At 42.7% G+C, this 22,673-nt stretch overlaps 1 protein-coding gene across 1 annotated transcript in view; it reads right to left on the bottom strand.

Annotated features, from left to right (window-relative positions):
- Nucleotides 1-2,748: 2,748 nt before the first annotated feature.
- T265_04667 (hypothetical protein) overlaps nt 2,749-22,673 on the bottom strand; it is a gene marked incomplete at both ends in the record, with an annotated part of 22,381 nt that continues 2,456 nt past the window's right edge. Inside the window, 2 exons of the mRNA XM_009169458.1 lie at nt 2,749-2,912; nt 18,696-18,832. Of these exons, the coding sequence (XP_009167722.1) occupies nt 2,749-2,912; nt 18,696-18,832 (301 nt within the window). The remainder of the gene's footprint in view (nt 2,913-18,695; nt 18,833-22,673) is intronic.

The following is a 22,673-nucleotide window of genomic DNA, read 5'->3' as shown; positions in this document are numbered from 1 at the left end:
GGGTGGCTATTATTGGTTGACCACTGTCAGACAACGAGGCCTTGCTAAAAATTTGTCCGCCTGCTTTTCGAGCAGAAGGACAATGTTCCGCGTGAGGTGGGTGAAACGCACGACGGTTTTTAAATCAAGGTCACACCCGGGTTTTTGTCGATCCTCCTGCGTACACAGAACGGTCACCGTCTCAGAATGTCCGAATAAACTGAAACAAGTGGAACCCACATTCGCGCAAGCTCAGCAACAGGGATCGGAATTGATTGATGACTCGAAGAAACCTTTCAGCATATCCTTGAAATAAAACGGCCTGGCAGATGTCACCGGCATTTGTGATAGAACATCCTAAGTAGAGTGTGGGCCAAAGGCTTCAAGCAAAATGTGTCATGTTGCTATGACGAGAGTGTCAGCTTGTGTCAGTCTCCAATACATGGAATAACTAGTTAGGAACTTTGCGTGGTCTGCTCCGTCGAGGGTGACTGTGCGCTTACTATTTTAATCGGTTCGAATCAACCTGGAAGGCTTTAATTTGAAGGCTGTCTAGCAAACTGTATGTGATCCAGCGTTCTGCACTGCACAGTACAGTGTATGTGGTAAAGCTATGTATCTGAGCCAAACGGAAAACCAAAATCAACGGGTTACATTGGACTAAGATGGGCTTGATCGACGATAGCCAAGCTGCGTCCCGTATCTGTGGCACCGAGTTCATAAAGGACTACTTACTTTCATAGATCGTCTTCGGCGTCAGTCATCTGAGAGTAATATATTGGGAATAAAATGTTCAAATACCTGAATATGCTCTTGCGATGTATCCTTCCCAGCTCATCTGGGCTAACACTCACTGAACAAGTAAGCGATTATTGCTGTGTATTCTGTTTCAAGCGTATTTGTTTCCTCATGTTGTGGTCATGTGAAATTCTCGTTCCAATTTTCAAAATCACCTTCCAGTTGGCTGCAAATTTCATACATCTCTACTCTATGGTAAAAATAACAAAAAAACCAGAACTGTTGAATGTCGTCCGGTCATTATGATTACTTGTTATTTACTTGGGTTACTGGCTTGATTTCAGACTGGAGCACCCATTGGAGAAATCCAGTTTTCCACCCCGTTTGAACGTTTCCGATCTGTATTGAGGTGTTTGGGAAGCTCATTCCTGATTTTAAGGCGTTGGTTCCGCTCAATTTTTTCTTTCTGAAGGTCTCTTCTCTCCAGCATTACCAATGATAACCGCGGCAAGTGATCAGTGCTTTATTAGCTGGCATACTGACCCAAGCCAATTTGCTGTTTTCGATAATGACGGTGATGATGATGCTGCTGCTGAGGGGGGCACCCTTGCTTTGTGGTTTGGGGACTACAAAGTTCGGGTTTACAAGACCACTTCACAAAAATTTTCCCTCCAAGGAGATGATTGTGCTGCCAAACACGTTCAAGTGGACACCGAATTGAATTTTGTGCGTACACCAACTGCACCTGTACAAATGAAAATGGATTTTTATGGTAGGTCCTTGTGACTGGTATTCAAGTGTTGTAGGCTTTTCCGTTGACGTTCTGAAAAAAATGACTCAGCAAGCGAGCAAAAATCAGACATTGTCACTGTGTGTCTTGATAATGTATATTTGCATGTTGATTAAACGTCAGTTTTCGAGCTCTGCGAACTAATAAACAGCCACCTTATCAATTATCAATGATGGCATCCTATCCAACAGTGTTCTAACGTATTGCTGATTTGGTACAAGTCCGTAGCCAAGAGCTTGTGAATGTAACTTTGCGTACCTGCAACACCCTGGGGTTGGGCAGATTTTCATGGTAGCTAAACCTGTAGGCGTCCCAAGCCAGCCACAGATCACGACATTACAATTTTCAAACGATCTAAAAAGAATAAATAAAACAATCCAGCGGGTAGGCAGTATGTTTCAACGAATTAACAGCAAGCTGGTAGTCTGTAGCATGACTTAACACAAATTGGGAAATTGTGGCAAGGAAGGTTAGTTGTCGTGAAGCAAAATTGACCTTGGTGCGGTCTGATTATTCCCGGTGCTGAAGGCCTGCATATCATTCCTGTTTATGGGTGCAGTGTCGGTGGAATCATTCGCGGACATCTCAAGGCTGTTGTCCTTGATAAAAAAGGGTTCCTAGAAAACCACCAGCTTCACATTATCCTTGATATACCACCCTTCGTAATCCGTCAAAGTTTATAAATCTTCACGTTTATTTCACTTCTGCATCCCATTCATTTCCCGTTCTAGTTTACGAGTAGTCTGTCTACATGCGGTGATGAAATTCAGGTCCCCAGGTTTGGAGAATTGTGGGTAGATATTCATACTCGCTCTCTGATTTCTTCTGTTGTACTTCCATCGGGTGGTTGGCCCGTTTCTGATGCGATCACTATTCAGGAACGTTGAACCTCATTTGATTTTTGTCTCAGGATTTGCTAATCAAAAATGAATGATTATAAGTGTAGAGGAGAGTTCCTAACCATTGCCGTTATCAAATCTGATGTTTGAAAGTAGCGGCATGCAAGTTGACTTCCGTCAGCAACCCTACAAAAGCCGTGAAACAACTTGGACCGCTACAAAAATTTATCTGTAAAATTGGCTTTTAAGTCCTGAATCTCCACATATTTCCGGTTTTTTGTTGTCGTTTTTCGGGGGGCTTTCGCTTTGCGAATGACTGAATTCTGAATAGCAAACTGAGCTATTCGGGTCCAATTCTCGTGGAAGTGGTGCCTCAATGTGCTTTACTTTTATCTCGAACTACTATTTAACTTTGGTAAGTTGTGGACTAGAATAAAAACAGGGAAGAAAGCCCAAGGTCGAGTATGATAGGTTGCTTTTGTTCAACGAGGAAGTTTTCCCTGGAGTGACATTTGTAAAATAACTGGATGTATTTTGAGCACGCATATTTTCGTTCTTGGGATAACCTGCAAAACAAAATAAGGAGAACTGTGGGATGGATTAGTTCTGTTTGGCACTTGAGGTACCCGATGTTTCACTCCTCGGATTGGCACATTTTAAAGACCGGGGTTAATCTGTGAAGTGCTACATAAGCTGTACCAAATGGGTTGCCCATGAACCCTTGTACTAGTCCCAAAACCAATATAATTCTGCCAGATCATTTCAAGAACATAATTCATAGTGCACTAGCAACCACCAAACAGTGAACTGGCCGAACTTTCCTAGTGTTTTAAAAAACGTTGTGTACTGGTGTTTTCTTTGATGAAAATGAATAATCCATCTTTTTCAAGCCTTTGACTTAATCCAACGAGCCAATGTGATAAAGATTCCTTTCTGTTTTTCACTTGGAACAGCATTCTCTGGAGCAGCTCGAGATAGCTCGGTGGTTACAGCGCGAAGTTACTGACAGGAATGTTCGTCGTTCGAACCCGACCTCTGCCTCTCGGCGTCCCGTGTCTAGGCTTGGGCGGACTGACAGTATCCAAGTCCTCGTGCTTTCTTCAGCTGACATGACAGTACTTATTTGCGTCACATATGCCTACATGTTTCCTGAGATCATTTTGCGTGTTGTGTGTCTTGTGGAAAGGTCAACCTTGAGGATGGTCTATTGGAGTGGAAGACTTTAAATCACTTTTGGCCTTCTGAACTTAGGCTTATGCTATACTTTAGAAAGTGCACATTCAACCTTTGTAGTGGTGGATACTACTGACGAAGCATGTGGGTAGTATGTTTTCTCGTAAAACCGCTTCGCGTCTCTTGAAAAGGGAGATCTATTACGGGATTTGTGGAGTCACTTGATAGCATTCGCTTTAGGAAGACGCGTTCAAGGAGAAGACCAGCTTATATCTCTGCTGTGGAGAAGTAACGCAACTGAAGCACTTAATTCCCAAACCAGTGCTCACGCTTTGACTTTACAGTTTTCATTCAAGCCACGTCTGTCGAATTCGGGATCCAAACAAACACTTGCTTTTAAGTACTTATACTTGACCGTAAGATAACTAATGTCATTTTGATGCATGGACTACGAATAACGTTTTCCTAAAATAGGAATTTACTTGAATGAAAATGCACCTACTATGCGATTCTTCATCCATCCATGCAGATACGGGTCATGAAGTTGTTGAAGAGATGTTCTTTGTTCCTTAGGGAATGTACTGTTATTCTAGTGAACAACTTTGCATGCTTTTTCTTTCGCAACAGATTCAATCGGAAACCCGCAGTATATCGATGTCATTATGGTGGCTGACCGAGTACACAAAGTCACATGGGACCCACCAAATTCACCAGTCCAAACTCCGCACGTATACGTGGTGGCACAGATGTACGAAAGTGGCAAAGAAAAGGCAGTAGCTTACATCCCCTCGTCTGGTCCTTTTCGTGAGTCGTACATCACTTTTTATAAGAAGTCCGCAAGTTCTTCAATTCGTCCCCGCACAACTTCCGTGTGATGTAAAAACGTATAAAACAATGTACAGATATGTTCCTATTACGGTTCCTAGTAATGCGGTATTCATGCCTCCTAACCGGCTTTCCAAAGTTACAGAACCTACAATTTCAGTTGAAACATGAAACACGTTCGTGCCGGAAACCAATGAGCAGGACTAAGTGGCTCACTCTCATACACAGTTGCTGTTATCACTCGTTACAATATTCACTCACTTTTTCACATGTCTTGAATTCGTTTAGAAAAAATTGTACAGGTCATTGAGGACTTGATGTGGAATTTGATAGCAAACATGAGGCCACTGTTGTGAAGCGTAAGCTTTTCATTCGTCAGTTTGCTCCTGACGGGTACAGCATTCCCGCACATATTGTAAAATTAGACCACGCACGTTATTCTGTAGGAGCCAAATGTAAAATTAACCACGCACGTTATTCTGTAGGAGCTAAACCTGAACGTTGTCATGAATCACACAGGAAACTCAGCAATAACCAACTCTAAGAAAACTTTGCACTTAAGGGAGCTGTTTGATCCCGTGAGCCTACGGTCAGAAAGATCGTACGACACAGTAACGCATCTCAGTGGGCAGGAATTTTTTCGTGTCACTCAATCTTTATGATTTTTCCCTGATAAAAGCACACAATCACTAAATAGGTTTTCATCACTCCAACTACTCAAAATAGAGGAACATAGGACAGGCTGTAAACAGGAATTAGACGATGGAATCTATTGTTGAATTGACCAACCAAAATTGTTTGTTACAAGTGATTTGTAGTATTAGTTAGAAAGATATTCATAAGCTGGGACCTGGCCGATGGTCTCTCGACTGTCCTCGATTGCAGTAGTTGATTCACGAACAACGCGAACCGAAGTTAATTGTGCTACAACCTTGGCATGTAGAGCTATTTTTTACCAAAATTATTCATTCAACTGGAGGGAACAAGCCAACAGAGCTCGACAGAAACTCTGCAAAATGATCTGTCGCGTTTTGAGCGATGTCTGCACTTTATAGTTGGTGCGGTGACATTACAGTGCAAACGTTTATCGTCAGAAACGTAACCGAACTGGGGGGAATTTACTACTTTATTGTCTAAAGGGACAAAGTGTTTCTTCCAAATAGTTACGATCATCATGCAATGGGTGTAAAGGATGATTTTTCTCAAGTGCGTGGAAACTGTCTATAGCATAGTGTTAAACGTGGGCTCCTTCACGTTGCCTTACGTGTCAAACTTTTCACCCAAATGCTCCAATTACTGTCCTCTGAAAAAAATGTGTTGTCCCTTTTTCCCTTTCCACCTGCGCCACATTTGTGCGTCCCCTGTTTCGCTTTATCTTGTTATGCAAACAAATTGCTTTCTCTCGCAACCTGCATCTATACCTAAAGGTTCTCCGAGTATTTGAAGATCTGATCTCTTCTTTTGTCGACATGTTGTGTTTGGACCCTGTTTGAACCCTAATACAAGCAGATTAGTAAGCTGCCTCAGCCAGAAAAAACTGGTTGAGTAGGTGATGGTCCGACAGATATGGCCAGAGATAACTTATGTGAATGGATTCCGTTTGACAGATGATCGTGAGAGCTGCCTCAGCCAGAAAAAAACTGGTTGAGTAGGTGATGATTCGACAGATATGGCCAGAGATAACTTATGAGAATGGATTCCGTTTGACAGATGATCGTGAATTAAAATGACGCTTCCAATTTAGCGCTTGGTTGCTGGAGGTGTAAATCAGGATGAGTTCTAAATGCCGCCTTGTTCAACAACAAAGCAAGGGTCTTTAGATCATCTTTAGCGTGATCATCGCCTGCATCAGCTTCCGGCGTTTGAGACACTGACACTTCACCGCTGTCAAAGGCTGGGGCGAGTCAAGACGTCAAAACAATTGTTGTCGTGCCCTGAATTTGATCACTTGACGACAGTGAAAGAAGTGATATTGCGGTCCAAATGAAGGACAAACTGACCACCACGGGATCAGACCTGAAGGAACCATCTGATCCGGTGGTAACTCGATACACCAACTAGATGCACCAATCTAGTCTCACTCCATCATGATCGTTTTCAATTATAGTGCGCAATGTTAAAAATCGTTCCACTAGCTGAGGTGGTTGTAGCCATAAAATGTTCAGAGAAACGTGAATATCGTTTAATAGCCTTCTCTTCAAAAGCGTCTTGAAATATCGTTCGAAATCTTATACAATGGGGTGCATTTCGGTACGAAACTTGAGAACGAAATGTCTAATGGTAGACTGGGAGTTTTGTATGACCTTGCATGACCTTGCGTCAAAAATGGAGGCTATAGCTGTAACCAGAAAGTTCCGATCGCTGTCCAAGTTTTGAAGTTCAGCGAGTGCCAAGAACTCGTTGCAGACACCCACATAGAAGGTTCCGGTACACTTAGAGGACTGAATGATTTCAGTCACATTTAAGTCGTCTACTAGCGTCGTTTGCAGCAAACTTGCGTACCCAGATGATGTAGTCGTCGAACCCCAAGTAGAATTTACCAGAATAAAGCAATAAATAAAATTCCACTGGTTCACTCAAAATGGTGGGAGAGTGCATGTTACATTGTTACCTAACCTTATACAAGTGTAACGGTGATATAACTGATCGGGAGGCACGCGAGTAGTACGTGTTGTTCGTAGAATTTCGCCTTGCGTCGATTGAAAAAGGGAATTCTGTTGCGGAATTCGCGGGGCCACTTTGTAACATTTGCTTGGATTTGACCGACGAATGATTGGAGTCAATGAATCTCCGGGATGACTCGTTCGGGAGAAGATCTGTGTCCAGTTTTTGTAACTAAGATGCAGATTAGAGTTTCGCTTCCCTGTTCAATGGTCTGTAACCGGTCAGTTGGCATTTCTGAATAAATAACTCCGCGGCGAAGACCTTCTTCTTCCTTTCACAAGCGGAAACAGATTGAATTTTATTATATGGAGTCCGTCCCTGTACATCTACGCGAGAAAAGATCGGCAACTGATTATGCTAACCACCGAGGATCAGTGTTACTTCCAATACCAAGAAAACACTGACTAAGTTCTTCGAAAATTAATGAGTATTGTGTGATTGCACATCTGAACTGCATCCAGCTTCCCAAGTGGACGGGGATGCACAGAACAAAGCCTTGAACGAATCGTTCACTGTGTGGTTTTTCTTTTCATAAGTTTCGCTTTTGACTTTGGTGATCAAATCAGACCACTTGAATGTTTAACGAGTGTAAGGGTACTGGTGGGATAGGGGGCCATGCATGGAGCCCTGTATCACAATATGGGAGCTAAAGTCAGACCATATGTTTCCAAAGACCCAGTGGACCAGCCCAAAGTTGTCTCACAGTTCTATTCGTGTTCAACTCTACCGAGATGACAGAATGATACGAATCTGTTGAAAGAGGCAGAGCTGTTCCATTGTTAATCAATGTTAGAAATGAAGTGCATCGATGAAACTGTAATAGATGACAGAGCAATAACCAGGCAGAACCTGTTGCATAGTTCTGTGAACAAGGCATCGCCGAACACAATGTTTGGGGGTTTCACACAAGTGCCTTACAGGAACTGAGAGAATACACTCCCCTCACATAATTTAGTAGCTACGTAACGCCTGTCAGGAAATCGCAGAAGAGGTCCTCTATGAAGAACCTAGGAGCCACACCAGCAGTTACAGACTTGCATCACTTGTGATGCCGGAACCACACAGTTTGCTGTCAACGAAACGTGAAGCAATACCACTGTGCTGATAGCTGTTTCAGTTGTGCTTGAAAGTTGATCAAATCTTACCATAAAATCTCCGGATGATGTGGCACTGGTTGCATTTTGGTAAAATCCCGTTAGAATGCATCGCCGAGGTTAATGGAAGCCCAAGTGATTGAAATTCACGTCACGTCAAGCGAACTAAAAGTGAAACGCACGCAATCAAACGATATTACTTTGTTGTTGTCTTCTTCTGAATACCAAGTGATTTCACGTCACGTCAAGCGAACTAAAAGTGAAACGCACGCAATCAAACGATATTACTTTGTTGTTGTCTTCTTCTGAATACAGTACAGTGTTACTGTTTATCTGCATGAGCGCGTTTCAAACTTCTCTCCGCTCATGGATACAAAATTACCTTTGTAAAGTGTACATCTCACCAAAAGGGGAGTTTGATTAGTCTCTTTGGTATTTTTCCGTACAGGAGAAGAATGGTCTTTTAAAATTGTAACGCTTCCCGAAATTTTGGACAGTTCAGTCGAATTCAAGTGGTGGATTATGTATTGGGAACAATACAGAGTTTATTGTACCTCCACAGGTCGGTTTGGATTATTCTAAATAATGTTCCAGTGTAAAGTGAAGTGGGCCATAACCTGCTGTGCTATTTTTCCTTTCACATTTTAGAACATACGTTCAAGGCAGACGATTACTGTGAAACGTTCGCCTATACGGTCCATATCCTGTCGATACGCGATGGTGTAGTGGGATCATCGGTTTTTTCAACCAAAGACTCAGGTCAGCTCTTATAATGGATTATAATGGCTGCTTTCAAATTTGTGGGACCTGACCATCGATCTTTCTAGCGTGGAGATGAAAACTTCTACTAAAAATGACGAGCCTTGTGTGAGAGTGGAACAAGTTTCACTTCACTTCGTTTTATCGAGGATTTGATATTGTTCCGTATTGCACATTATCCTCTGTTTTGGTGGTCTTGACCTTAATTCAATTTTTGCTCAATGGACGATAAAAATAGACAGATAAATTTTTCACAGTAACCTTATTATCCGTAGTCAGTTTCGTGTGGCAGTTTCTTTTTCCAGTCGTTCTATTTTTCGGTGTTTCTTATCCTCGTAACCGAAGAAGGTTTTTTCTATTCCAGCTCAGATCGACAGTCGCGCAAAGTACATTGTAAAGTGACTTGATAAACCTAGATTAGTTGGGAAATCAATTTTTTATGCTGATAATTTGCCACAAAGCGCGATTTAGGGACACAGAAGTCAAAAGCAGTCCTACAATAGGATGACGAGCATTCATCTCGTCATAATGTTTGCCGATAGAGAGGACTTTCTGCCTCCAAGTTGGATCAAGTTAGGACGCATTTTCGGAATTTCGGCAAATTCCTGATTGAAGACGGATGTCCCAACTGAGACTTTACTGATCTATGAATGAACTAATAACCTTCGGCGGAAATGCACACATTATGTGACTGACCATCTGCATATTGATTTTGGCTGTGTAGTGGCTCTTGGAGAATTTTGGACCGAACCAAAAGACTTTCATCTCACCTTTGTGGATAAGATGATTTTATGCCTAACAACACCATCTCCGGTGGAACTGTATCATTTAACAGCCGCACAACTGGGCCGAAGCCCAAGGAGCTGATGTTCCATTGTTATGGAGCAGTATGGGAGTTATATCACAGTGGTAAGCAGGAGAGCAAAAGAGTGGCGGTTGAATCACCTGGCCTACCACAGCCAAGCAGAAATCATTTGTTCCGTCAGGTAGTGCCCGTTTTTTCCAAATTCGCGAAAAGAGGTCCATAGTGGGAGGCATAAAATTAAAAGGAACCGAATGTCCAGTTCTTCGGAAGGAGTTAGTCAACTGGTAGATTTCGCGGGATCGGACATAATTCGCTGATTACAGGGGATTACGGAGGGATCGTATCCCAAACGGATGGGTAACTAAAAAAAAACTAAAAAGCAATCAGTGGTTTGAAGTCAAACTGTCTAACCGTCAAGATGCCGCCTAATTAAATAAATATTCTAGCCCTTTATAATGCCTTTAGTTCATCGTTAGCTATATCACTTGTCTGACGTTGTTTCTCAAGAAGATAGGACTTCTATCAAATATGTATTTCACCTACATATTTATTTGGTCTTGCAGAAAGAATCCCATAGTGACCAGACGTAACACGTTACTCATAAGTTTGCTGAAAACATTTCGATAGCCCACTACTGGTCTCAGCTTTCTCGGACATCATCAGGTGTATGTGGGCCCCAAGCATTCGTTAATCTCATGTGCTGCTGGAATCAACATTGGACGTCACTGCCCATTTATTATCATTCGTAAAATAATTGGTTTTGACGGGAGACCGAGCTGAATGTCTAGGTTATGGTGGCATCCATCGGCCGAATTTGTTGCACCAGACCGCCTTATGCAGAGTTCATCTGAATTTAGTTAGGGCTTCGTCAGAGCCAAGTTCCTTGTTGATGCACGTTGTGGGGTTTGTGGGATGTGTATTGTTCACGTTCACATCACTCACTTTTGAACGGTCGTCCTCCTGTCCTGGTTCAATTATTTTGGTGAATCTACACCATAGGGGGAGTGGCACTGGACTTGAGTTTCTCTCTTAATAGAGCTTAGCAGCAGCGCATAACCAATAGCCGTGCCGGGGTTTGAACTCCGGACACCTGACATGCGAGGCGAACGTGTCAACACTATCCCACCAACGCACGTTGGACGTACCTCAATTCTCACGTCTGAATGGGCGAACATGCCCAGGCTTGAGCGATGTGATTGGTTGTGACGATCGATTGGCCCGCTAGTCAGGTAGCGCCACGGACGCTCGAAACCCGCTGGACAATTTGTTGATGCATGTTGTAGGGTTTGAGGGAGAGTGATGTGAACGCGAACAATACACAACATGCAGGAACCAAATTGACGGACGCTCGAAACCAGCTGGACAACTTTGTTGATGTATGTTGTAAGGTTTGAGGGAGAGTGATGTGGATGTGAACAATACACAACATGCAGGAACCAAATTCATATGCAACTTAAGCATTGAATAAAGGAACGATATGCAAACATGTGTATTCATTGATCCATCTTCTGGCCTCCAGAGACCATTTGCTGGACCAAAAGTAATATGCAGCTTAAGCATTGAATAAGGGAACGATATGCAAACATGCGTATTCATTGATCCATCTTCTGGCCCCCAGAGACCATTTGCTGGATCAAAAGTAATGAAAGCAAGCCAGTTGCGATGACGAACACGTGGGAGTCCGGAAATCTGCGTTAGTCAGATGAAAGGTCACATGCAATAGATTTAATTTCCATCGACATTTTGGAGATATGGTCCCATGCGTACTGTTGCTTAAGAGGAGTTGAACACTGAGTCCATTTAGCAGGAGGATTTGGAGGGCTTGCAGCATGTCTGGATGTAAGCAGTTGCCTGCGAAATTACGTCGATAAACAGCTTTGGACAAATTTTCTGAGACCTGATGCGTGGTTCATATCCACGACATACCTCGTTTCATCTTCTGCCTCTCAGGGCGAGCCACTTCGGGCGAGGTTCGCTATAGTGTCATATGTGTGACCCACGTGAGTATTCACCGATAAGGCCAACTTTACTAGTTTGTCTACATTTTGTTGGTGCAGTTGAGATGAATCTGCTAAGGAGCAGCGGTGATTAGCCAGGGTAAACGCGGACCCATTGCTGCGGAAGGCATTCTGGTTAGCATGTCGCCTACTGATTCACCCTTGAAGGGGAGCACTTGGGAAAATTCCCTGAGATGCAGTGCTTTGGTCACCTCTCTTTAGGTTCTGTCCTGCATATGGCGTGAGATGCGCGGCTTATCATGATTGGATCACGGATACCATCGAATTCAAATTCCAGTATGCCGTCGGAACATAATTTTTGAGCTGGTGGAGCCAGACAGCGAACAAGTTTTCTTTTTTGTACAGGGATGCAACTGTGAAGGTTTGTATTCTCTTTTGGCTTTAGTAGGAGATTCAAAAGAACTGTGACCATAGGAAGGCCAGTCTAGTTCGGAGTTGGACCAGAGCTATCGTATAATTGGTGTAAGTGGTAGCTGAAAAGCATTTTTTCAAACTCGTATAAGCGCAACTCGGGTCTGGAAGTGTAACCTATTACGCATGCAAAAAGATTGACATAAGAGGACCAGGAGGCGTCAAGCGAAGTGGCACCATTTGTGGAGCACCAAGAAATCAACGCCAATCATACGAAGAACAACATCGTGATATCTTGAAATTTAGCTCATCTTGGACGGAAACTGCGCTGTACATTCTGTCGAAAAGGGCAAATATGAGCTTCTTTTGAAGCCATTTAGGACTTGAAGTGAATAGCAATTTAGTATGCTGACATTTAAAAATCTGATCAAGTTTAGAAAATGTCTTTAGTCGGTGGTCAAGCTGTTCAACTTTGTTACAACTTATTCGCTAATAGTGAAAGCAGTACAATATGTACTTAGCTGTGAATTACAGCGGAGTCATGTGTTGAGTGATTGTCTGTATGACTTTATACACGTGCCTCCGGAAGGGAAAATCTTGGAATATGATTGGTTGGGTCAGATATCCAATCGACAGCATTACTTAACGGGCAACTAATAACAATAGTACACACTTGCCAGGAGCACTTTTTACGGCACAGTCAACGACGCACAGCTCCGACCGTCTGCGCAACAACGCACTGATATTGTCATCTTGATTGCCGGTGAAACATTTATAACAAAATTACTGATCTAAGCAACCAGCTGGGATACAGTCTGATCAACTAGCCACATTCTCCTCTATATCCGAGGTGTTGACTAAAATATTTCAGCTGCAAGTGGAGTAGCGTGACAGATCACATACTATATGAATCTTTGGCAATCAATGTGTGGGGTTGTGGGTATCGAATGAGTGAACAACTGAACCACTGTAGTTTCATCCTATGCTGGAACACCAAAGGTTCATCCAATACCCGCAGCCAAAATCTGCGCAGGAGAAAGATACGTTGTCTGGCATATTCATGCTGTCTGACATATTCATGTGTACTGATCCTTTCGAAACGAGGGCAACGAGGGAAAGGAACATTTCGCTATCTCGTGTGAGCAGCGTTATGGCGAGTTTCACTAAATCATAGTTGTGCCTTCTTTTTGGGAAGAGGGCTTCTCATAAGAGTTAATTACATGTGGTCTTGAAAAGTTGTTGCAAATGTATTGGCGGATGGATTCTACCCGAACCACGTGAGAAATTTTGCGGTGATCCCTTGTGACAAGAAGGCGAGTGAGCTAACCAAAGTAAAGATGGACCTGAATTATGTAGCCTACATTCGGTAATGAAAGATCAATTGGCCGATTCCACTCAGCTGATGAGCCACAGTAGTAGTTCATCCCCGAACCAGCTCCTATCTTGAAAACAGAAAATGTGCATTACAAATAATGATTTTGGTCTCTTGCATTGCTGAAATTTCTGATCCTATCAACAGAACGTGATCGTAGCCAAAAATAAATCGATATGGCAAATTTTTTCCAAGCTGTACTGATAAGTTAACTGTTTAATTTAAACAATCTGAGCACTTTCCACACACACATTAGTTGCCTCTCCATTTTTCTCCAGCATTTAAGACTTTAATCGATCTTCGAATTTCCGATGCGAATGCGACCAGTATTCACCTAGAGTGGATGGTACAAAACAAGGCCTGCTTGGTCCACGCCTACTCTATCCTGGCAAATCCAGTCGAAAATTCCATTGTGCGTCAAACCTTTCCTGGCACGGAGACGGACGGATGGCTGAAAATATCTGCGTGTACGCAATATCGAATAACTGTTGAACCTCATTTGGAGGGACAATGGGTGTCCCTCAGCGTCTCGAAACCAGTCAGAATTTGGACACCTGCACTAGGTGAGTCCATATGGTGTAGTGTGTATCGATGTCACCCTTTTGAGTGGAATTTCTCCCTAGTATGAAAATAAAAATGTGTTCGAAAAACCTGGTCTTTATTCTGGTTGGAAGGTTTGAAACCCCGGGTTACTTTTGATCCCATGTCTTGTTTTTGGGAAAAGCGAATCATTTGGGAAGAGAATCATTTGGCTCCGTCTGGACAGCGCCATGCTGTAGTCCTACTGAATTAAGTAGAACACCTTTACCACCTCCAGGCTGATAAATTACAAGTTGTCGCCCAGGAGGATCAGTAATCAGGTACTGCTGTGAGGGCGAATGCGTGGTAGAAGGAGTGACAGTTGAGTTTTTCTGCCTCGCGGCTACACTTTTCAGAAACTCACGACAAACTGATTCATCCTCAAGAATGTTGATTACCGCTAGATGTGCGAAAGTGCGCGTCGGACGCAATCGATGGCTACTGAGAGGCGTTGGCCGCATCTCCTGTGACTTCTGGGACAAAGCAGTCTGTGACCCACTGCCAATTCGTTTATCACAGGATTGTGCGCGCGCCGAGTGTGCTTGATGAACAGTAGGTAGTTTGTAAATCTGTCGACGTATTTATCATAGCAAGATAGCTGTTATAAGTGAGACTAATGAACAGTGCACATTCGTGCTTCACATTGTATATTATTTTCTTGCATCTGAAGCCCTGTGTCCACACACTCTTCAGGCAACGTCTTTATGAATGAGTAAGGGCCTTTGCGACTTGATATGATACCATGGATGCCCACATGCAGCTGGAATGGAAGTTAACTATTACCAATCAGTTCTTTGCTATTTCATGCTTATCCTGACAAAAGGATAACTGGCAACATACCTCACAAGTAGAACTGCGATGGCTTACATTTTGACTGCGCGACTGAGTAGGATCTTCTATCCAAACATTCAACGGCGTTCACCGTTTTATGCAGGTGGATCTGTGGAATTAGGGTCCCGTACCCAATAAAGTTTGAACTCATTGACTAAGCATGGACTACATGTTTAAACTGCATTCTATGAGTGGCCGTTTCCAAAACTCAGAGTTTAATGGTCAACTGCGGAGATGAGCAACTGCAGGTGGGATATAACAAACTGTCTAACGGCATCATAAAATACCATTGGGACGGTGTGAACTCATGGCAACTCGCTGGAAGTTACTTTCGTTCACACTGATCATCTTTGAGCTCAAGATAACGTAGCGGTTAAACAATGAGGTTCACGGTTCGAAAGCAACTCCGGCATCTCTACTGCCTCTGTCTAGGTTTGGACAATCTGGCGGTATTTCAGTACTCGTGTTATCCTCGGATGGCCCGGAAGCAAGAAACCGAAACGGTGTTACAGCTGAAAGGTGATTATTAATTGGCCATGGAAATATACTGGCATTCTAATGGAAGAATTTCTCTGAACTATCAACCTCAGAGTATTCCGTCACTTTGTCTTTCCACCCTTTGGCAACATTATTGTCCATCCCATGATCAGGACTACATCTACTCTATTGAAAGCTACTCAAAATCAAACACCATATCACACTGATTTCTCCGTGTTTTGATTTCTCCAACTGGGAGTTTGAATGGCTTGTAGTTCCGTTCTTGAGGGTGCACAGTGGCGTTCAAGTTATAACGAAAGAACGCAAATCATAGCGAATTACGGTGACAACGATGTGCTCGCGAAGTATGCTGAACAAGGATACTAAGGTGCCAGGCTAAGGAGACCGTTCATCCTTGTCCTCAGCCTTGAGAGATTATCGATGGCGTGGACCGTTTGGCACTAGCCGTTGTATTGTTTTCGGACACATTTAAATTTCTATGGGAAGTAGGTACGACACTTCAGCTGTCCTGTACAGGCGAGTCTTGTTTAACCGCTCGCAAACGCAGTTTCTAAACCCACCGCCCCTCTTCTGCTCAACACAACATTCAATTCGGCTCCCGATTATTACACCATATACGGTTTACACATAACCTCCTAACCAGTATCTATAATTCAGAGCATCGATGTCATTGAAATTATTTTCCAAACAACATATAAGTTCATCCTGAAAGGTGGCCTTGAGTCATACACTCTACCTACTTATGTAGCACTAGAGTAGTATGAGTGTAAACCTCGAATCTGAATCTCTAGTAGGTCATTTCTGGCAGCTGATTTTTTACATTAGAAACTTTGAATCTTAGTTTCTAAGGGATAATAACGAATTATTGAAAATATCACTTAGAGCAATATATCCTGAGCAGCCATTGCAAATGTAACATCCAGTAATTTCTGACTGGTCTGAAGGCATGCTGTTGAGCAGTTAACAGATCGGAAGATATTCAAAAATAAACGCAGTAGTCGGACGATCAATACTTGATTGCTAATTTCAATGGATGCAGGAATAATGCTAAAGCAATCATTCCGTTGGGGGAAGAAGATCAGTAGGTCTCGTTGTTGGCTTTAATTCCTACCATATTGAATAATACGCCCACCTATCGAAATTTTATGTAAATACTGGTGATCGTGCGAACAGACACTTCATTTGACCAAATATCCTATGGACACCGTATTGTATACAACGGTTTCCTTAAGAGTTCAGATGAAAAAGGCTCGATTCAGGCCAACTGTACGCCTGTCGTCCCAATTTATCATCCCACTTAAGGATATCAAGTAACATCTTCCATTTCGATATTTAGGATGACAACGTCATTATAATAATGGAACAACTTCAGTCATTGGTGGTTCGACAGGATAGAAAGTAGATGGCGTCCTACTCAGGCATTCAAAACTCTCCTGTTAAACCTAGAGCCCCCTATGTGTTAGGGCCTGTTTAGTCTCACTGGATGAGACATTTTAGCATCTGGCTCAAGTGGACTTGACGATCCCAAAATGTAGCCATGTCATACATGCATGTGCAGCACAAATTTCTTATCCCTAAACAATAGCGGTCGCCAAAGAGGCACTTTGTACTTGAATTCTTCTTTAATCTATGTACGCTTTGTAAACTTTTCTTTCTTCGACAGTCACTGGTGCACCCAGAACATTTAATGTCCAAACAAGTGCCCAAGCAAGACAAAGAGTCAGCTGGCTCCAACCAGAAAACACGACTGATTGCCAGCATCTCTATGTTGTTGAACAGCGTTCGGTGAATGACAATGAGTTCATTACCCTTCTTGTGGAGCCAAGCGAGGGGCCTGATTTCGGTAAGAATGGCATACTTCATGTGATTTAACTCATACCGGAATTGATCCTAGAAATGTTCATGGAACTCAAAAATTTGAACCGCTCATGGCACGGAAAATAACTTGGGCTNCACTGTCGCATTTTTAGTCCGAAAAAGATGTACTTTTAATATACATTATCTCAAATCTAAGATTTTCGACTGAAACTTCCAATTGGTCCTGGACTACTACATCACTTGGTCCACCGGATCACTGATCCACAACACAAACTCTTCAACACCAAACCAGGTGATATTTTTTTTGGTTGGTGTTGCGTCACCGTTTAGATGTGCGATGGTCTGTAGGTCTTTAACTAAACTTGTTTACATGTTTTTGTAATGCACTACTCATAAGGCTGCTGAAAATTCCTCGACAGCGCACGACCGGTTTCACCCTTTCTGGGGGATCCTCAGGTAGGCACTGTCCCCGGGTTTCCGTCAACCCTATGTCCTGCTAGAAACCGAATTGCACGAAATTAGCAAACATACACTCATTTGCGAACTAATTTGGTTTTTCGGTAGACTCACCTGGAACCCAGCTGAATCTCTTGTTTGTGATGTTTCCACGGTTTCTCAGTCACCGGTTACACCGCTTACATAAAACCTCGGTGTGAAGTGATCTACAGAACACAAGGCAAAATCACTGAAATTCGTCATTCTGTGTTCTGTTCTTAGAAATTTTGTTTTGAAGGCGCATGACTATATTTGTGCTTGCTTGCTGAAATAACGCTGCGCTGGTCAAAAATGGCTGTAACGCGAAACTGATCCCTTCTAACCGACTCAGATAATTTTGGAATTCATAATTTGGTGGATAGATATCACAAGACCAGTTCCAGACAATCTGTTTTCACAGTTTAGAGTTGATCATGTTTTACTTGTTTTTCAGCGGAAGATCTCGAGGTCTCGCCTGGTTGCGTGAACTACAACTACAAACTTTACATTTTGTCCCAGCCTGGAAACGTCATTGGCCCCGCAGTAGTTCAGACGGCTTCTTCAACAGGCTGTGAGTGTGACCTGATCGCTTTGATTCGCAACTCTGACAAAGTCTTACAAAACTTGATTTATGTGTCTATACAATAGCTAGCTTTACAAAATTAACACATATTCACCTTTGAGTGGGTAATCGAACCTTTGTGGGTGCCGGGATTACTGATGAGATTTGCCTGATCCTGTTGGTAGTCCTTGATTAAGGCGGTGATAATACATGAACCTGCCGGGCATTTACTTCGTACCTGATTATCTTAGATGGACTTGGTGGTGTTTATTGTAATCTGTACAGTGTGGTTTTCTTTGTCCATAGAATACCACCCGTTCCGTTATGTAGATCCAGGATTTATTCTGAGTTTCAGTCGAACTTTTGCATCTACGTGTGCACCGAATGAGTTGTGCTACACTATTTGCCAAAGTTGAAAACTGAACAAGGGCCTTTCAGCATATATTTACAGATGAAAATGTATTGCCTTCTGACATCTAAATATGCCAGGTAACATGTAACGTGCCGTTTGAGTGACACAACCCACGTCGGTCGTCATTCCCACCCAACCGTCCCAGTCTACTACCGTGATAATTTCTGTTGTACTGGCTACCTGGACTTTCGGCTTTCAGGATAGCTCTCAGGTCGAATGCAACATGTGAAGTAACGACCATGTTGATGATTCTACAAGCAAATTTAAGAAATATTTAGATATCTTGATTAGATTTGTTGCTCGCAAGAAAAACAACGGGATTTTGGCACCATAACTGGATGCCATTATAATGGATCGTTTCCAAAGTATCGATGTTCTGCACTGTCTTCATCACTAGCTGAGCGACACATACATAGCTGATCGGTGCTCGCCCTTGGCAAACATACCGATGAGTCCCACAAGTGCGAAGGGTTGCGAGAATTGGATTCTAATTATTCTAGTATCCATATGACCCTGAGTGTAAAAGTGCATTTGGACAGTCAGACGAAATGGTGCGCTAAAACCTTGGTTACGACGGTCATTTGAAGAACATAATGGACACACATCGGTTTGCTTCACGGTCCGCAAATGTTAAGCACAATCTGGATGACTTCGAATAATCGCTGAAAATTTTCAATGAACAGAACTAAAAGTGGAACTCTGGGTCGTCATGGGGAAGTTCAACGGATCTCCTTCTGCACAATATGTTAAACAGCGCCTCTACGTTTGCTCTGCGGAATGGCATGATCAGCACGCTCATACGAAACCTCGTCAAGGACCATTTGACCTTTTTCAGTGAGGGCCTTATTCAACGTTGTCATTTCAAAAATATGCTGTATTGAATTAAAATCTTCACGAATAGTACATACGAGATCTATCAATGATATTACTTATAAGCACTTGGTCTGAGAATCTGTACCGAATCGCAAGATCCTCGTTCCGATCACATGTGTTGATTTAAGCGGAATGGGACAATCCCAAACGGACATTGATAGTAGGCCATTATGATTGTACGTTTCATATATCCGGTCATTCCTATCAATAGCAATGTCCAGTTAGAGCAGCCAGACCATTGATCTGTAGCACAGCTCCGGTGGCACATCCGCAACTGAAAACTGACGTGGCAGTTTAAGCATGTGAACCATGGAAATCGACAATTTGGCTGTGGTCTAAATGGAGAGCAGTCTCATGGTCGCTCAGTTCCCGGTAAACATTTGATGAAAGAGGACGGCCTTATTCCAGATAGTGGAAATTCCCCGGTCGGAGTGATTCGCCAATTCAGTTCCGTAGCAAAATTATTCAACGTATCCAGCTCACTTGGAGCTATTACTCGACATTCGCTGTGGGCATGAAAGACTGTCAGACTGTGCTCCAGACCACGAAGATTTGCGCCTTACTGACTGAATCAGAGTAATTCACTTAGACGGCAAGAGAGTGTCTGAAGCGAGTCTGCAATCAGCTGTCGAATCACAGAGGTTTGTTTTGCTACAAAAGAAATAGGAACTCATGACCCCGGTTGTACTGAGGGTGAGTTAAGCGACACTGTCAAATGAGGGTCCCAATCTATCTGTATATTTTTTAAGAAGTGTATGGGACCATTGTATTTGTAGTAACCTAAAACATCTTAAGCTGGAAAAGCTGTAATTTAAACAGACTTGGTGGTGCGTAGCGACTGGGTGGTGGTTGTGCGAACAACAACAGCCAATCCTTCGATACTCGCCATAACAACGCATTGATGGTGTCAACTCGATTGGTGATGAAGCGTTTACAATCGAATTACCCAGCTTCAGCGAACAAGCCAAAGACCATCTACGCTCCTGAGCTACCAACATTTTCCTCTACAGAATACTTCGTGTTATTTTGTGTCCTTTACGCTTTACGGCTAACTTGGTTTGCCATTTCATGTTCGCTGAATGAAATTTCGAACAGCATGTAGCCTTCTAGAAATGAAGAACGTGAAGCAGAGTGAAGAACTTTGAGTTATCCACTGATTTCAGGAATCTCATTGGATCAGATTACAGTAGCAGTTGTGATGGAAGTTCGATGGCTATCTACTTCCCTCTACAGTGGAATGTGTAGCCATTTACAACCTTAGGATCATTCATGTTTGCGGTAAATCTATCCCCGGTTTCCTCTTCGTTACCAGTTTGAATTCAGTCTGTATCACCAAAAATTGTGGTGAAATTTTTGCGGAGATTTCGTCCTGTAACTGAAGCCAATCTATGCTGAAGAGTCGAGAAGCATTGTATAGCTGTTTCATCCTTATTGGGAATCATCAGCAGTGCGCATCTCACGAAACTCCGGAGAGTCTCGAACCCGCGACCTACTGCCTAGTAGTTTGAACACTTAACCGTTCGGCCACGAGCGACTGATCAGCAGTGTGATTAACTCGCACTAAGACAGAATAAAGCGCCGCTCATCCTTCAGTCACGGGATCCACCTCACGCGGTCACTCGTGTTGACTGGCTCCTGGAGCAACGACTTCTCAGGTGGAAGTTTCACTCATCGGGTGAAATTAGTGGGCAGTTGTTTTTCAGTTTACAGGGATGTGAAATTTATCAAATTTTAAACTGGTTTTGTTGCATTTCGTGCTCCAATTCATACAGTTGACTAGGTTTACCGGCCAAATGATGCAAAAGAAGTAATGCCTGAAGTTTATGAGATGCTGTTTCGGGAGCTTCGTAACGGTAGAAGAGAACATAACCCAACCAATACTATGATTTCAACCCGGTGGATGTTTGACAGCATTTTTTTTATGAAAAAACCCCAGAAATGACTAGATAGCGGTTCACGCGAGGTTTCGAGGAATGGCAAGTGGAACGTTCAATTGTGCCTAAGTAAAGTCTTCACGGAGAGAGAAACGGATATTTGGCACATACGAGCTAAAACAGTCGGCCTTCAGTATGTGCAGCGCATCACTGTAAACTTGATCACCAAAAAGAACACTTCAAACCACATGTAGAAACCTGCCAATTTGCTCGAAAATCACGCAGGTCACACCACAAATAGAACATCAAGGACGACGGAAGGTCGTCCACAAAAAGGTGAATCTGCCAATCAATCCTTTTGAATTAAAACTAAAGTGGACCCCTTCAGGGGGGCGAATCTTTGAGAATAGGCTAACTTATTCATCAGAAATCAGCTTACAGGAGATACGAAAGACTGTAAAGGAGAAAATATTTTCCAGCCGCAATGATTCTCACATCCACGGAGTAGTCGGTCCGGGTGCGGTTTGGATTTGGTCGTATTCGCATATTTTGGTTAGAATACCCTTGAGTTTGCGCCAAAACTCTAAGCGACCCCCAAACCATTTTCTTGGAACTGTAATCGCATTGAAAGCCACGATATTGCATAATGCTTGGGCTCGGGGGACAAATGTCTAAAACAAACGAGCTCACTGATGCAGACGAATTGAATTAAGAAGCATTGATATCTATTTCACTAATGTTGAAACTGGCATAAAAACACTGCAATTGAAGACTGAAAGATTGCTTGTTTGAAAGCAACGATAATGTTGCATGACTAGAATCACTGACCATCAATCACGTGCGAAAGGCAACAAAGAGTACTTTTTATTGCAGTTGCTCATCCAGTAGTCCCTCAAAGTAGTACTACATCGACTACTAGATATCTGAACTTTAGGACATTTAAAACTGTCATCTTTATCGTTGAACAACTGTAAAACCGCGAAGCCCTGGACAGTCTTTGAATACTAGTTTCCACTTCATTACCATCCAAATGACAACAGTAATACATTACAACAAAATGAAATCTTCAGAGGTTGGCATGTCGAATTTCTTGTAGGTAACAATGGGCAAATGTTCCGCTGATTTTGGTCACTCGTCTTCCTTGTTTACCAATCACCCAAAACAATTCACAATAAAATCTAAATAAGTCTTGTTTGCCAATCACTCAAAACAATTCACAATAAAATCTAAATAAGTGAACATAAACATGTATGCATACGCACATGTTGTTCATTACTTCTATTTTCTATATTGTACAACGCGATTCCCACTTTTTTGTTATTTTGGTCGGTGCCTATGCCACCCT

The sequence above is a fragment of the Opisthorchis viverrini genome, assembly GCF_000715545.1.
Source record: "Opisthorchis viverrini unplaced genomic scaffold opera_v5_80, whole genome shotgun sequence".
Classification (NCBI taxonomy): domain Eukaryota; kingdom Metazoa; phylum Platyhelminthes; class Trematoda; order Opisthorchiida; family Opisthorchiidae; genus Opisthorchis; species Opisthorchis viverrini.
Note: the sequence above shows the minus strand (reverse complement) of the source record. Positions and strands in the feature narration are given on the sequence as shown.